General features: G+C 40.1%; 2 protein-coding genes across 7 annotated transcripts in view; one reads left to right on the plus strand and one right to left on the minus strand.

Annotated features, from left to right (window-relative positions):
* Positions 1-7,761, minus strand: ubl7b (ubiquitin-like 7b (bone marrow stromal cell-derived)). 5 transcript variants are annotated; one of them, XM_031281403.2, is made up of 11 exons: positions 7,620-7,761; positions 6,951-7,131; positions 6,701-6,820; positions 6,508-6,593; positions 3,664-3,748; positions 3,506-3,563; positions 3,259-3,392; positions 2,402-2,451; positions 2,131-2,307; positions 1,812-1,925; positions 1-386 (listed from the first exon to the last, which is right to left on the minus strand). In XM_031281403.2, exons 2-11 carry the CDS (start codon positions 7,123-7,125, stop codon positions 246-248), a joined length of 1,140 nt encoding a protein of 379 aa, XP_031137263.1. In that variant the 5' UTR covers positions 7,126-7,131; positions 7,620-7,761; the 3' UTR covers positions 1-245. The 5 variants fall into 5 exon arrangements, with proteins under 5 accessions (XP_031137263.1, XP_031137264.1, XP_031137266.1 ...); XM_031281404.2 differs by having other exon boundaries at positions 7,625-7,755; XM_031281406.2 differs by having other exon boundaries at positions 6,951-7,127; positions 7,625-7,734.
* A 1,542-nt stretch (positions 7,762-9,303) lies between these two features.
* Positions 9,304-16,231, plus strand: part of cd276 (CD276 molecule) — a 75,754-nt gene continuing 68,826 nt past the window's right edge. The window contains exons 1-2 of one of the 2 annotated variants that reach the window (XR_004101898.2): positions 9,304-9,595; positions 14,966-15,061. Coding sequence is in view for 1 of the 2 variants with exons in the window: in XM_031281551.2 (XP_031137411.1) it covers positions 15,016-15,061 (46 nt within the window). In the remaining variant the exon portion in view is untranslated. The remainder of the gene's footprint in view (positions 9,596-14,965; positions 15,062-16,231) is intronic. The other variant, XM_031281551.2, reaches the window with a different exon arrangement.

Consider the following 16,231-nt stretch of genomic DNA (forward strand, 5'->3'; position numbering starts at 1 on the left):
TGATAAGGTAAGCATTATTACATTTATTACAAGTCTAGTCACATCAGTAAGAAAAAGCTGGCAAAACGTTTGTGGAACTCAGATGTGATACTGTACAGTATTTAAATGGCGTAAACAGTGTAATAATACGAAGAGTCTGTATACTGTATGTCTAAAGCCATAATTTATTATGTCTGGGCAGCACAATGACAAGCTTTTTTCTGCTTTCTCTCCTCTAGAAAAGGCTTTGTCCGTGGGGTAGGAGCTCAGAGTCCTGGGCCTCCAGCAAATATGAGCTCCAGGGCAGCCTGGATGTCACCATCTGTGGCCTGCAGCGCCCTCAGCATTAGCTCCTCATCCTGGATCCCCATGTCCCTGAGCTGCTGCATCTGGGACTGCCAGCGGCCCTAGCAAAACAAAAACACATTCACTGAATAACCACCAATCATTTTCACTCCTGCCTCGTTTAAGCTCTGCATAAACAACTTTACAGCTGCAGTGTATACCTTACACTGATACCACAAAAAATACAGGCCAGTTACCATTTAAAGTGCTCATATTATGCTCATTTTCAGGTTCAAAATTGTATTTAGAGGTTGTACCAGAATACGTTTATGTGGTTTAATTTTCAGAAAACACCATATATTTGTTGTACTGCACATTGCTGCAGCTCCTCTTTTCACCCTGTGTGTGGAGCTCTCTGTTTTAGCTACAGAGTGAGGCATCACACTTCTGTTCCATCTTTGTTGGGAGTCGCACATGCGCAGTAAGTACTGCTAGCTAGTCAGTTGTAGAGTATGAGGGAGTGCCATGCTAGCAGCTAGGCGAGCATTATAACGTGTGTTACAAAGTGACGCACGTTCGTCACGGAAGTAAAGGCTGGACTACAATAGAGCTGTTTGGAGCAGTTTGTGAACAGTGTTTTCCGTTGGAGATGTTAAGTCCCTTTGGGGTGGACTTTAGGCTTTTTCACTTTGTAAACTTATAACATGCACAAAAAGATATATAACACAATTAAGGTGTTGTAAGGGGAAAAGCCAAAAAGCATAATATGAGCACTTTAAAGCAGCCATATTATGCTCATTTTCAGGTACATAATTGTATTTTAAGGTTGTACCAGAATAGGTTTACATGGTTTAATTTTCAAAAAACACCATATTTTTGTTATACTGCAGTGCTCTCTCTCACTGCTGCAGATCCTCTTTTCAGCTGGTCTCTGTTTTAGCTACAGAGTGAGACCTCTGTTCTTCTTCTTCTTCTTCTGTACTATCTTTGATTGCACTGCACATGTGCAGTAGCTCAGATGTAGATCATGTCAGCTAGCTAGCTCCATAGACAGTAAAAGAAAGGCTGTTTCTACAACTTCGGTCAGTTACAAGGCAGGATTAGCTCGGAGACTTCTAAATGAGGGCGCACATGTAAGTAGTTCTTTTGTAGATTATGGTGAACTTGTGTGTGTTGTAGCAGTGCTTTGCTATTGAGAATGAGGTAGCATGCTAGCGTTAGCATTAGCATGCTAATGAGCTAATGGTTGCGGTTAGCCTGCTCGTTTCGGCTTGTGACGTCACAAGCCGTGCCGATTTTGAACAGCTCACCCAGAGACTGAAGGCAGGACACATTCAGAAACTGTATCTCACTCTAAACAGCATGGATGGATTTTTTTCAAAGTTTGTATGTGTGTGGAAGCACCAGAGACACAACATAACACCCCAAATCCCAGAAAAAGTGATTTTTTCATAATATGGGCACTTTAAACATTATTTGATATTTCAAAGTACATCTCCTTCATGAATTGATTATGTGGGATTTAGTCTGCGAGTTTACATCCCCACCTGTAGAGCAGACATGTTGGAGGCTTGCAGAGCTTGCTGTAGAGCGTGGCTGAAGAGATCATTACTGACTGGGGTCCCTGCTGGCATAGGGGCTACGCCACTGGAGGGGTCCGCCTATATCAAAGGCAGACAAGAAAAACAAAAGATCAATGTATTCACCTGCAATAATGTGTCAGAGATCATGTATTCAATACATAAGAAATGTCTTTAATGGGTCATATTTTAATCTTGCGTCAATTCTACAGTATCTATTAAGTAAGTAGTAAAAAAATATATACATGCGTCTGTATATCTTTTTCTAAATGTAAATATATCTCACCTGGCTTGAAGTTGTTGGAGTGACCGCACTGCTGTCAGGAGTGCTGGCGAGAGCCAAAGCTGTTGCCAGCTCGCTCTGCGTTATTGGTCGAGGGCCTGTCGCTCCACTGTGGCTCAGAGAAACTGGTCGCAATCCTGATGAGCCTCCCGCTCGGTTGGAGGGACCTGCTGGGCTCCCCTGTTACACACATTTAGACACAGAAAGATAGCCTTGCATCACCAGTTTTCCTGTATATGATATCTGATGTTGAGTATCAAGCAGAGTGACTCACGGACTGGAAATCTTCCTCATCGTCAGACATGCCCTCAAACATGAAGCCCCCTGCCGGATAAAAAAAGAAGGATTTGTAAATTTGTAGTGAAAACGCAACAAAAACTGATCGAAAACTCTTTTTCTGTTCAAAATTGCTACATATTTTTTTAAAAGGGCAGACATTATACTGCCAGTAGTTATCTGTTGCATTGCATCAAAATATTAAAGTGCTCATATCATGCTCATTTTCAGGTTCATAATTGTATTTAGAGCTTGTACCAGAATAGGTTTACATGGTTTAATTTTCAAAAAACACCATATTTTTTGTTTTACTGTACAATGCTGCAGCTCCTCTTTTCACCCTGTGTGTTGAGCTCTCTGTTTTAGCTACAGAGTGAGACATCTCACTTCTGTTCCATCTTTGTTGGGAGTTGCACATGCGCAGTATCTAGGTAAGGACTACTATCTAGTCAGAAGCAGAGTATGAGGGAGTGCCACGCTATCAGCTAGGAGAGCATTATAACGTGTTACAAAGTGACGCACGTTTGGCACAGAAGTAAAGGCTGGACTACAATAGAGCTGTTTGGAGCAGTTTGTGAACAGTGTTTCTGTGGGAGATGGTAAGTCCCTTTGGGGTGGACTTTGAGTTTTTTCACTTTGTAAACCTATAACATGCACAAAAAAAAGACATAACACAATAACGGAAAGGGGAAAAGCCAAAAAGCATAATATGAGCACTTTAAACTATTGTCTGCCTCGGATCAGTTGTGTTAATATCTGGAGTTTGTCAACAACAATTCTTTATTACTATAAGCATTCCTCTCTTGCTTGTCATAGATTTGGCTTGTTTTTTACTGCGCCATCGTCCTTGCTCACCTGGCATATCACTGTAAGAACTGGCAGAGACGTTGCGAGAAGAGCTGGCACTGGACTGAGCGGGCATGCTGCCTGCCACAGAGTGCAGGACCAGGATGATGGCGTTGACGAGGGCTGGGTGTGAACTGATCAATCTACGAAACAGAAAAGCATAGATGCAGATTTAAATGACCTTCCACTCGTGTGTCTGTGCTGTACTTATGATGCGTCACATCAGAGCCAATAACAAAAGAAAAGCCACACTCACACATCCAGCATGTTAGGGTCTGTGAACTGCACGAAGAGATCTTTGTCTTGGAGCACCCCTGAAAAAAAAAAGGGCGTGAGGGGAAATGTTACCATTTACATATTTGCATGGTACAGTGAGATGGCATAACAGCATTAATAAAACTCAGCAGGTCTTACCTAGGGCGACTGGGTCTGACCTGAGTCCTGGTGTAGCCACGATGATCTGATCCAGAGACTCTTTATTTGTCAGCATTTTATATACCTACGTGTGTGGAAAAGACAGTAGGTCCCATTTTTAAATATAGCAGCATCAGAAGAAGAAGGATTAATAGTAACCTAGTGGCGGTAGAAATAGTTGCAGAAATAGTAGCGGCCAGTAATTGAGTACTATTTACATCACTAAAGCAATACTTATTTAACCATATACACGATTAGCGTGCATTCCAGATTTGACATTAGGTTGCGTGTGATACTCACTGGTGGCGATACTGATCTAACGTTTAGGCATTAATCTGCAGATCCTTTGCATAAAGATATGCCAGTGCTCGTTTTAACCGTCAACAACATATTACATCGATGGTGTATACCCATGTTTGATTCTGCTGTTTGTTTCAGAATCAGTTCTGTACTCACTCAGCAAATAAAAGCATTCCATTACAGATCAGAATACACTATCTATGCATTGAGGATGGGTAACATGTTGTTTGACTGCTGTATTGTGGTTTTAAAAGGTTTTTCTCACCCGACCCAAACTGGTGCTGACACGTAGCTCCTTCCACATCTGTACCAACATCCATGGATCAATATCAAAATAAGTGAGTGCCAGTTTATGTCAGAAAAAATATGCCAATTCCCATCTGAACTATCCCTTTATCACTCAAGCCAACATGCTGGTATTCTAAAACTGTTTGTACCTACTAGGTTTACACCATAGAAAGCTGCCAGCCTTTAATAGCTAAACCTGTTCCTGTTGAGGATAATCTTTGACCAGCTCGTAGCTGCCCAGGGTCCTGCACACACACACACACACACACACACACACACACACACACACACACACACACACACACACACACACACACACACACACACACACACACACACACGGATCTAGGGTGATTCAATCAGAGATAAAAAGCTGTGAACACAGGTGTGAAGGCACCCAAGTGACTTTAGAGAAAAATCCAAACACCCAAACCAAATAGTCTCCAGGTCAAGGATGTGTGTGTCCAAAAATGAGTATAGTGCAAACACTCCAATGAATCCCTGCATTTGGCAGTGAAAGACAACTTAATTAACTTTTTACTGTGTGTAAGGCATGAGAAAGCTTCCAAACCCTATTGCAAACCGTTTATTGCCGATGTCACATAACTCACACACTAGAGACTAGATTGCAGAGAGGATGAACTCCATATCCCACCTACCCTCTTCTCCAGCTTTATGGCCAAGTGTAAGGCTACAATTACATTGCTATGTTTTGGTTAAAAAATAAATATCTTTTTTGCCACGTTTACAACTCGCATTCCCACTGCTCTGGCGTTTCAGAGCCTCTAAACCGGAGACATTTGAGAACACTTCTGACCCGTTTTGGTTTGGAATCTGAGGGGTTGTGTTGCAGTCTCAAAAGGCACTCAAAACTCTAGATAAAAAAAAATAAAAAAACTTTCTCTTATCATCATTGCAATATCTTAGAGAAACATAACTTACTGAGTTCTGATAATTTTTGTAAATTTTCCTCAATATGCTTAATTTATAAAGTACTACATGGCTTGGCGCCACCCCCACTGCTGGAGTTTATTAAATACAGACAGACTCGGATCACCAGAGCTGTTGTAAAAAGGGACTGTGAGGTTCCTTTTAGAAAAACCTCCTTCAGCCATAATGCACTATCTATTAAAGGATGTGCATTATGGAACACACTACCCCCAACTATAAGGGAATGTCCCACTCTGGCCACCTTTAAGAGCCAGGTAAAGGTGTGGTTTAGAGCTAACCAAACGTGCAATCACCTCTAACTGTATGCTGTACCGTATTAGCCCAGTAGAGCATACTAATGAATTGTGTCTTTGTTTTAACACTTACTAATGAATTGTCCTGTTTTTCTTTTCTTTCTACCTGTTTTTCCCTGTTTTATATAGCAAATGTTACTACTGTATATCTTCTGTCCTTTTTATTGTAACTTCAACCTGTCTTATGCTACTACAGATGGACATTATCCCTTGGACTACAATCTGGCACTTTTATGTGTACTGCTGTACATGTTCATCAAATGTGCATTGTCCTGAAATAAAAGAAAAAAGAAAAAGAAAAAAGTCGTAACGGCCGCAAACAGAGACCTTTGGCAACACTGACACCAAGGTTTCGGTCATGATGTCTCGTTCTCTGAGACTAAGCTACTACCAGCAACCCACGGAGTATACGCTGTCTCCTGTTTATGCCCAGTATACGAGAATGTTGATGAGATATGGGGTTTGGGTGTGTTAGTTTAAACGGAGATTAGCTTTTCTACTGGAGCTAAAAACATGTGTGCACAGAAAATCGCTTGTGGCTCAAAACTCTGCTTAAAAACCAAAACGTAGCAATGAAAATGTAGCCAAAATGTTCAAATATGTATTAGGCAACAGTCCCACTTTCCCTACATATATAATTAAATTAGAAGAGAAGTTAAATCTGACCACAAGAGGACAATCGGGGGGCATTTCAGATATACTGTGAAGTCAAGTCTGAATGTATCTGAATAGAAGAAAACAAAACTACACAAGGCCTAAACCTATGCCCTCCAGTTGTAACAGAAGACTGATATATTGTATCAAAGACTGTCCAAAAAAGGTTATTAATACACATTTGATCCATTCTCTCAAAATACAGTTCTAAAACTAAAAACCTAAGTAGATCAAATGGAACATAATTTAAACTCTTTGGAGCAGAGAGGGGTGTCACCATGGGCAGTGTTGTGCTCGCTGCTGCTGCTGCTGTGTGTGTGTGTGTGTGTGTGTGTGTGTGTGTGTGTTTTCTACTCACTGAGTCTCTGTAGGCAGAGTTGAGAGAGTGAAGAGCAGCATGAAACACCCTGAACTCCCTAGCTGCAGTTGCTCTGTTCACAGGCTCTAGAAAAGAAATACACACACACGTTCAGATTAAGACTTTCAGTTTCACTTACAGTATCCTACAGCTAAAATATAATTTCCGTACTGAAAATGACAAACAGACAGACCTGAGCTGCTCCCTGGCTCTGGCCAAGTCTTTTTGAGGATGTGTAAGGTGGATCCCGGTTGAATCCCACAGGCATCCAGAGTTAGGTCGTCCTTAAGTTTCCGCCCACAGTGGACCAGCTCTGATACAGGAACAGAGATAGAACATTTTTAGGAAAATTAACAATAGGTAGTCAACATACGTTGACAGCACACAAACAGAAACATTTCATTCACAGCTAACATTCAACCGCCACAGCAGGTGTAACACACCTATTAGTTCAGGATCTGGGATGGAATCTGGGGTCTGTGCTGCAACAAGTTGTTTTAAAGTAGCGATTCTGTATCCTCCAGGTGGAACATCCCCTGGCATCATGTCTGGGAAGTGGAAGGTGGATTTGGGATGATTCGCCAGCTTCAAAGACAGGTGCCAGTCTGAAGAAGCCATCTCTACCTTTTACACAAACAGAACACAACCTTAACATGGTGGCGTGGACAGTAACTACAGACTTGATCAGTAGCTAGCTATTGGCGTTGCCTAGACGGCCACAGGCTAGCCTAGAAGTACGAGTTTATATTATAACGTCACTATGTTTTCATTTCAAGATAGATTAGAGAAAAGAATGGCACTTCTATTTTCTGTTCAGTAACGTTACCACATACTATAGAAAATAAACGTTAGACGAATAACATTACAAAAGCAATTATCACCTTCATCTTTATCTTTTTTGGGGTGCTTGACATGACAAGTTAGCTACGTTAGCAAACCCCGGTTAGCTGCTTAGCCGTTGCTAAAAGCAAAACATGCCGATTCGCTAAATGAAACGTTGGCTATCAGTATAGTATGCCTTGTTTAGAACAACCTCTTTGATAACATCAATATAAATGCCCAACAGAGACGCCACGACAACTGTAGTGTTTGTGAAAGAAGCGCAAACTCACCTCAACGTTTTATTGTTGACACTCTATTCCCTTCCTGGTTTTAGTCACGTGGTCTACGTTACGTTTACTTCCACTGTCCAAACAAAGGAGTTTTTACTTCTCTGTCCTTCACTGTATACAATCCTTACCCCCCCCCCCCCCTTCTCTCTCTCTCTCTCTCTCTCGCTCTCTCTCGCACGCGCGCACACCCACAAACACGCACGTAAGGCCTTTTCACAGTCGCAGTTTACAGTTAAGAAAAAGAGAAAACTTGTGTACCTATTTAAATCACTGACCAGCATTAGCTACATTATATATTATATTATATAAACTGCACACTGTTTTGTTTAAGACAGAGTATCTCTATGGCTCTGGTTTAAGAGTGAGTAATAGGCTACATATAATTCTTTCCTACATTCTGTAACATATTTTTTCTAAAGAAGCCCATTTGTATGGGAAGAAAAAATAGACCCTAGTATATGGATGGATCGTGTATGGTCAATGTGCTTATTTGTGGCCAAATTTTTACTGGGATAGTCAGCGGTGGTGTCTGAATATAATTTAGATATTAAATGTCCATCTGTATAGTGGTCACAGTAATATTTGTTTGTTGTGTACGGAAGTAGCATAATCACATGACATGGTATAAATAGCCTACATTTGATTTGACAGAAATAATTGAGGACTGCCTTATATGTATTCATGCTATATTTTCAACAAGTTTTTGTTTATTACTCATCTAAAGTTTTATGTAATTAATGAGACTTAGCTAGGTTTCAGCCCATGACAATTATGAACCACAGCCTCAAATGTTGGTGTTTAGGTGCTGCAGCATATTAGTCAAACAAATGAGAAAATTACCCACACTGTACATTTACCACTGTTTATTATTCTCTGCTCTCTCCGGTGCACCGGTATATCTCCTGGCTCTAAATGACTTCTCAAAATAATAAGATATTATCTAGAAATAATGAGATCACTCATTATTTTGAGAAGGATTCTAATTATTTTGAGATTCTTCGTCATTATTTTGAGAAAGTTTCTCATTATTTAGAGATAGCCTACTAACTCATTCCATGAAGGCCTACAGGATCTTTTTTAAACTTCCACATTTTCCTGTAGGCCTACTGCACACCAGGTTCCCAATTGATTTTCTTGCTGCAAATTCAAGATTTTTTTTTCCTTTAGAAGCTGTGTCATGTCTTGGGCAGACGTAATTCCAGATAATAATTTAGTATGCATGTCTCACTTTAGGCCAATATCTAACTAAAAGTGTAAATCAAGCCGATCTTTGCTAAGCTATTTCTGTAAAGACCACACATCCAAGCCATCGCATGAATTAAGTAATTCGATAGGCAACCTGTACAATATGGAATCAAATCGCCGTATAAATCCACATATTCTTCTGTAAATATAGTAGACTATGGGCTATCTAGCCTACGTAAATGTAGGCTACTAAATCTGTTTCATTTAAAACCTCTATGTTTAAAACGGCATCTATGCTGCAGTGATACGTTTGAGGACCGTATGATAAGTCAACATACGACTTATCAGGTAGCCTACAGATTAAAAAGTAATTTCGAGCGCCCACAGATAATAATAATATATTGGACCATAACCGTTACTTGAATTTATAATGCTGTACATGGAAAGAAAACGAGGTAGATGTGTGCTCACAAATGGTTAACCTGGGGGTCGGGACTCGAGACTCTTTTCTCCCCATGACATCACTGCTGGACAAAGCGCAAGGAGTGGTTTCTGTGAAGAGAACCGTCCCAGATCAATGGAACATACCCACACACTGAAAACACATCCTATAGCGTTATCCACCGTCAAAACAATCTGTTATCGTGCTGGCCAGCAGTTCTAGTAACGCTACAGCGTTTGGTGTTAGAGGATTGAACTACTCTGGAAAATAACAACGGCTGTGCTGGTCAAAGAAAACATTCACCGCCGCTGGATGGTTGGTGGTTTCTAAGTTTCGCCCTCCTAACATGGTAAGCCTTAAGAAACTGTGTTTGAAAGCAGAGCACGAGCTAACAGAAATGATATCACATATAACGTTAGGCTAATAAAAAGATAACTGCACGTTACTAAACTTCGGTTATTCTCAAAGACTAGCAACAGCTGGCGGGGAGCAGAAGAACCCCATGAACTCAGGGTAGGGTAACTGGCTCACATAGTTGGCTCTATTCACTGGCTCTATGTCATGTCTGGTATTTTTGTTTGTAATTTCAAAGCAATACATAGGCCTGCTAAGCTATACAGTATACTGTTTCCCAGATGGAGCGAATGCAATCTATGAATGAAATGAACTGCGCCCCCATTTGACAAAAAGTCAACACTGCATCAATGCATTTAATCTGTGTAAAGCAACTTCCATAATTCAAAATAGGGACAAACAAGTAACTGTCATGCGTTTACGTTTACTGGCAAGCGACTATTTTATCCTGAACCTTGCATTAAGGTCATGTTAGTCAGTTTTCTTTATAAATCCTCACTCAGGGCTATGACTTAGTTAGTCCATACAACTAAAATTACTATAAGTAGGCCTATGTTTTCTTCTCTCTCTTTCTCTCTTTTGTGAATGAATGAATGAACTGTATCAGAATTGGCTAGGTCACAGTGGTTCCCAACCTGAGGTTCGAGACCCAAAAAGGATCACAAGACAAATCTGAGGGGTCAATAGATAATTAACAGGGTAGAAAAGTGAAGAAAAAAACATATTCATGCTACACTAAACTATGCTTATTTTCTTCCAGACTTGTCAAACAATAAAAGGTTGGGAACCACTAACATAGGACATGCTGTACTTTAGGCTGCAATGAGGATGTTGCCTGTCCTGATGCTGCCCTTATCACATGATAGTGCAGCTGTGTACCGCTGGCAGGTACAGCTTCCTGTGGAATGTAGGAGGATGTAGTATGTACTGTTCTGACTTGTGTAGGAAATGGTTTCTGATATAGTGGAGACATAATTATGTTTTTTGACATGTGCAAGATGCTCTATTGCATGTTTTGCCAGGGACGTGATTGCAGTTTGGCAGTTCATAGTATAATTTCATCTCCATATTATTGAACAAAGCTGCCATAAGATAAAGGTTACACTTAATTGGCTCCCGTGGCTTTGCAAAAGCAGGATGTTGGAGTATCCGTCACATTGCATACTAATCCTATACACTTTTCTGGTCTTGAGAAGATATATGTCCAACTGTTGTCACTGCCTCAGTAGCTAGGCTAATTATCAGGGAGATACAAATATACAGTCTAGTACTGCATTATCTTTCCTATTATTAGATTGCTGTATGACACTAATGCATGGCCTATTATGAATGGTAAATTTGAGGTTCAGTAGTTATAAAGAAAGTTGGCAAGTAAAACTTTCATACGTCTGAGCCATAATGCTTTCTTGACGTTTATGGAGCTCCTTTTTTCTTCAGTTTGACAAGCTAATGTATAATTTGACAACGTAATGCACTAATTGACTTGACTACTACGGGGAACATTTCCCTGCATGAGGTGAATTCAGTCATCCCTTAAAATGGCTTGCTAAATTCTCACCCCTGCTGTCATATGGATTTAAAAGGCTCACGTTCATCCCATGATTCAGTCCTCGATGGGGCCGGTGTCTTCCAGGTTGGAAATATCCCCATCATCAAGGGTTGAATGGTTCCCAATGGTTTGAGGAGATAGACAATTGTGCCAGCCATATGTCAATGAGACATTTTAGCCCAAAAGGTCAGTCAGATTCATTATATTAATAGTGTTTAAGAATGGCATTGCCATCTAGGAGAGGAGTGGACTCAAGAACAGTAGTGTCAGTAAAAAGACAAACTGTTAGAGAGCCACTGTCACAGATTTCTCGAAAGAATACTGCAATGGTACAATGACCATGGCGAAATAGTAAATCTTAATGTTCTGTGATACTTCAAGAATCATTTCTCTTTCCTTTGACCTCGGTAAGAAGCTTAATAATCCTTAGCGCAGTGTCAAAATGAAATACACTGGTGATTATGGCTCAAAAGCTTCCGACCAATCACTAAAAGAAATTCAAGACATTCCGACTATCAAATCAAAATCAAATCAAAATCAAAAGAACTTTATTTTTTCTGTGAGGGAACTTTGTTTGTGGTCAGGCAAATTCAAACACAACATCCAACAATACATAGTCGAGGGTAGGAGTAGAGGGGTGGGTAGGGAGAATAGGTCGAAGTCTGGATCAATCGATGGGGGGTGGTTATTGTTTGTTCAACAGTCTGATGGATGCTGGCACTACGTTGTTCATTTTAGGGCATTCTCAGATCTCAGACTCAGATGTCAGACTCAAACGAAAAGGCATCAGGTGTTGGGTGAAAAGGCATCAGGTCACAGGCGAATCAGCATCGGAGTAGCCTAAAAATCATTCAGTCTCAGAAAAACCTCTGTCATCTTCAGACAAAACTGCATTAGGTCTCGGAAAAAACAGCCACGGACCAAAAGTCGTCAGTCTCAGAAAAAGCTCTGTCAAGTCTATGAAAGTCAAGTGTCAGATGAAAAGGCGTCATGTCTCAGAAAAATGTCCCTCAGCTGAAACTGCTTCAAACCATTGAAATCTGAACAAAGAGCCAGCAATAGTTTTGATACATTGGTGCAATAATAGTGATGGATAACATAGATTTTTGAAAAATACAACCTTCTACAGTTAAAGTTTATTGTATCATTATATTTTTAGGTGTTGTGACTTGGACGTGTGGTCAGCTTGTTTTGATCTCTGACATTGGACTGAATCGTTAAAGTTAAATCGTCAAATGAAAGGAAGAAAAGGGGATCTACATGCTGGCATGGGGTCAGTAAAGTACTTGAGTCATTCAGTAAAAAACCCTTTGATGGCTTCCTTGTGTCTGAACAACACAGACACCGTCAGACTGTGGTTTGGTGTGTTGGCATATTTCTCTTCATGCCATCCTTACAGAGCTTACAGATCCTTACAGAGCTTACAGATACTTTTATAGAAATCTTGTCCATTTGGACAGGATAACTGTGATATGTGTTTGGTCGTTTCCTCATTGAATATTTATCCCCATTTTTGAATGTCTGTGCAGTGAATAACCCATATCTCTGCCTCTGAGGGTAAATTCAGATAGTGTTACAAGTCTGTCTTTTCAGTTGGTCTCTAGCAGACTAGCCTTCTGAAAGTCCAGAGAGAAAACGGTGAGTGTGCTGTTATGGAAACTTAGTGATGAAGCCGCACTCCTGCCCACATCCTCTCTGCTTAAGCCATAAATGGAGCCTCATGGAAAACTTTTGGTCTGGCCTGAGGTGGAACTACAGCTGACAGCAATATTGAAATAATTCATTGTACCAAAACATCACGATTGGTTAGCTGTCTTCTCCAACTTCAAAGTATTTATGTCCAAAACGTATTAAAAAACGTAAGTTTGCTGAACTTTTAATTGTGGATTTGTGTAGACATTTAACTGCTCGACCATAGGGTTTTACTTTTGTTGATTGGTGGGCTTTACAGCATTGAAGGTTTAGCAACTCTGAACCTTGATGTTCACAGTTGATCAAAGTTGTGAAACACTCACAGCTGTTACTGTAAATGCTGAGTAAGAAGTGGAAAATGTGAAAGCATTATTAAAGGTGGATACATGTTAAAAAGAAGACAGTGTGGATATGGAAAACTGAGCTATTGCAATGTTTAGAAGCTATATTTTTCTAGTATTGCCACAGACAATATAGGTGTTATTCATATTTTCTGTTCCTGTTTCAAATGACTACATTTAACACTATCGCTGGTCTTAAATGCAGTTGTCTTAAAGTGCTCATATTATGCTTTTCTTGCTTTTTCCCTTTCCTTTATTGTGTCATATATCGTTTTTGTGCATGTTATAGGTTAACAAAGTGAAAAAGCCCAAAGTCCACCCCAAAGGCACTTACCATCTCCAACAGAAATCACTGTTCACAAACTGCTCCAAACAGCTCTATTGTAGTCCAGCGTTTACTTCCATTTGTAGAGTATGGGCAGACAGGAAGACATGGATAACTTACCACAAGGAAAGGAGAGTAAAGAAAGAAAGTATGTCATGCTGTATCAGTTATTGACAGGAAGCCAACTGGTTTACACTGGTAGTAGATTGTTGCTCACATCCTTTTGTGCTCAAGGATATGTCTCGCACGTTCTAACACAATAAAGATACGTATGTGGAGAAGATATCCAATAACTCAAGTGGCTGTAGATTCCTTCTAGATATGTTTATAGTTGGGTTAAGAACTCTTTACTCTGTGTCACCTCCAACTGTGCAATATGTCATTTCTATTCATCCGCGCCTTACCATCTGTATATCTGTGTATATATACTGTCTGTTTATATAAGGGTGTTTATTGTGTAAATATGTTTGTATTATTATTATTATAACTTTATCTATGTTTTTCTATTTCTTTCTTTCTTTTTCTCCTATGTCTATTTAATTTGTATTTGTGTTATTCTGATGTGTGTCCATTTTTTTCTTTTGAGCTACTGTAGCACAGAAAGTTCCCCAGTGTGGGATTAATAAAGTCTATTTTATCTTATCTTTCATAACGTAGAAATACCCTATTTGCTTAAAATGCTGAGTCTGATTCATAATAGAAAAATCTTCCCCCTCTCTTCCTTTCTCTGCTTTTGTCTTCCTCTTTTTCTTTTTGTACCCTACACACTAAATAATACAGTGTATCCAACTATGTACAGCATGGTAGCATTTGGTTTCATTCATTTCAGTTCAACATGAAAACTTGCAGTGACTTGAAACTCGATCTAGGTAATCCATTACTTTATTTTGTCAACAAATACAGATACAAATGGTGACCTCTACCAATCTCTCTGAGAATAATATCTCATAAATATTTCATGAGTAGAAATAGACAGGGAGGGGATAGTTTTGTCTGTCTCTACTCACTCTGGGTAGAGACTCTCTGTTTTCCCTCTGGAAAGCAAAGAGTATGAGTTGGCTGTTTCCTGTCAACTTTGGAAGTCCCCATTTGTCATCACAGCTCCCTCTCTCTGAAAGAGAAAAGCCCCGAGTAGGCCAGAAAAAATGACTGAAATAGTCACCTTCAGACATAATTTCAGATAAATTTGCCAGTCACAAAAAATATTCTGGAATTTTAAATAGCCTTTACTTCATGAAATATGTTGGATTGTCTCATTGTCTCAAACTCCACCCACCGGAGAGAGCAAGCAAGCTGAAACAAAGTAGATACGTACCTCTCTCTGTTTCTATCACTTCCTAATCCTCCTTCTATCCACTCATCTTCTTATTTTGCTGGACTTATTGTGTTCTGTTCTGTGTTGTAACAGTCTTCCTCCTCCTCCTCAGATGTCTGTGTTTTTTTATTTTTTACCTGCAGCTCTGTGTCTGAAGAAGTTGACCTGCGGTTCCAATCCACCCTGGTATACCATGCTGTCCCTCCTGCTGCCCGCAATGCTGGCCGTCCAAGCTATGGGTGGGTGTCGTCCCGTCTATGCCCTGCCATTAGATCAGAGTTACCGCAGTGGGAAATGCCACTGCCTGTTAAACAATACGCCCTGCAGAGCCTATTAGTCTTCCCCCTTCAAAGGTTTCACTGGCCAAAACAACAGTTCAAATGAGAATACTCCCAAAAATAATTTGACAAGTAGTTTGAAAGTTATAAACCCTCCCTGTTTAAACTCTTACCCATCCAGACAAGTTGACACAATACATATTCTTATTTATACTGTATAGACGTAGCCTCAGGGAGTAAAAAGACATTACTCATCTTTAAGTTGAATTTATACAGGGTTACAACTCTATGATATGGGAGTGTGTTTTTAATATATTTTTTAATAATTCAGTGTGTAAAACAAAATAGCTTTGACCTTTTCCAGACATGTGAGGAATAGAGCTTGAGGCTAAGGTGAGGCCCTCGATGAAAAGTGCTAGAAGTGCTGTTTTTCGGCTGTGACTCAGGGAGTGTGGTGTGGAAGTCGTCCTCATATATTTACAACACCGGGAAGCATTGTGGTGGTTGATGTTGCAACTGATGATTCATAACTCATGCACTCAAAAGTTCTAGAAATGGTGCTTAAAGAAGAAATTGTGTCATCATAAAAAAAGATACAGATAGACTGTGCAGGCTTGATAACGTCTCAAGTGATGGTGAATAAAAGAAGGGAATTGGGCATGTCAAAAGAGGGATCGACATTTTATTACCACCCTTTTCCAATTCGGTGTGTACACATAATGTAAATAAAAAAATCTCATAGTAGATGATATTCTGTTCATATTAATGAAGAAGAAGGAGGTAGTCAGCTATGAAAGGTTTTTTCAGCCTGCCAAAAAATAGATTCAGCGTACTTTGGCAAACCCACAAAGTTCACAAAGAACTTTTATTGTCCAAAACACCATCATTTAAAAAGAGCTATTTTTCGCCTTTTCTGCCCTCTGGTTGAGCTGACACAACTTCCTATCGGCCATCAGTGGCACCTTTCAATCTTGACTCAGTGGACCTAAGTGTCTTCAGTGGTTCATTAGGGACCTATTCTCTCCCAGCACAAATGGGCCTGCGGCCTGCTCATTACTGGCTGTGTGGCATCCACTGCCTAACTCGCTCTTCTCACCGGGAGGGAAGAGGAGGAGGTGTCGGGGACTGATG

Source organism: Sander lucioperca, chromosome 3 (genome assembly GCF_008315115.2).
Source record: "Sander lucioperca isolate FBNREF2018 chromosome 3, SLUC_FBN_1.2, whole genome shotgun sequence".
Classification (NCBI taxonomy): Eukaryota; Metazoa; Chordata; class Actinopteri; order Perciformes; family Percidae; genus Sander; species Sander lucioperca.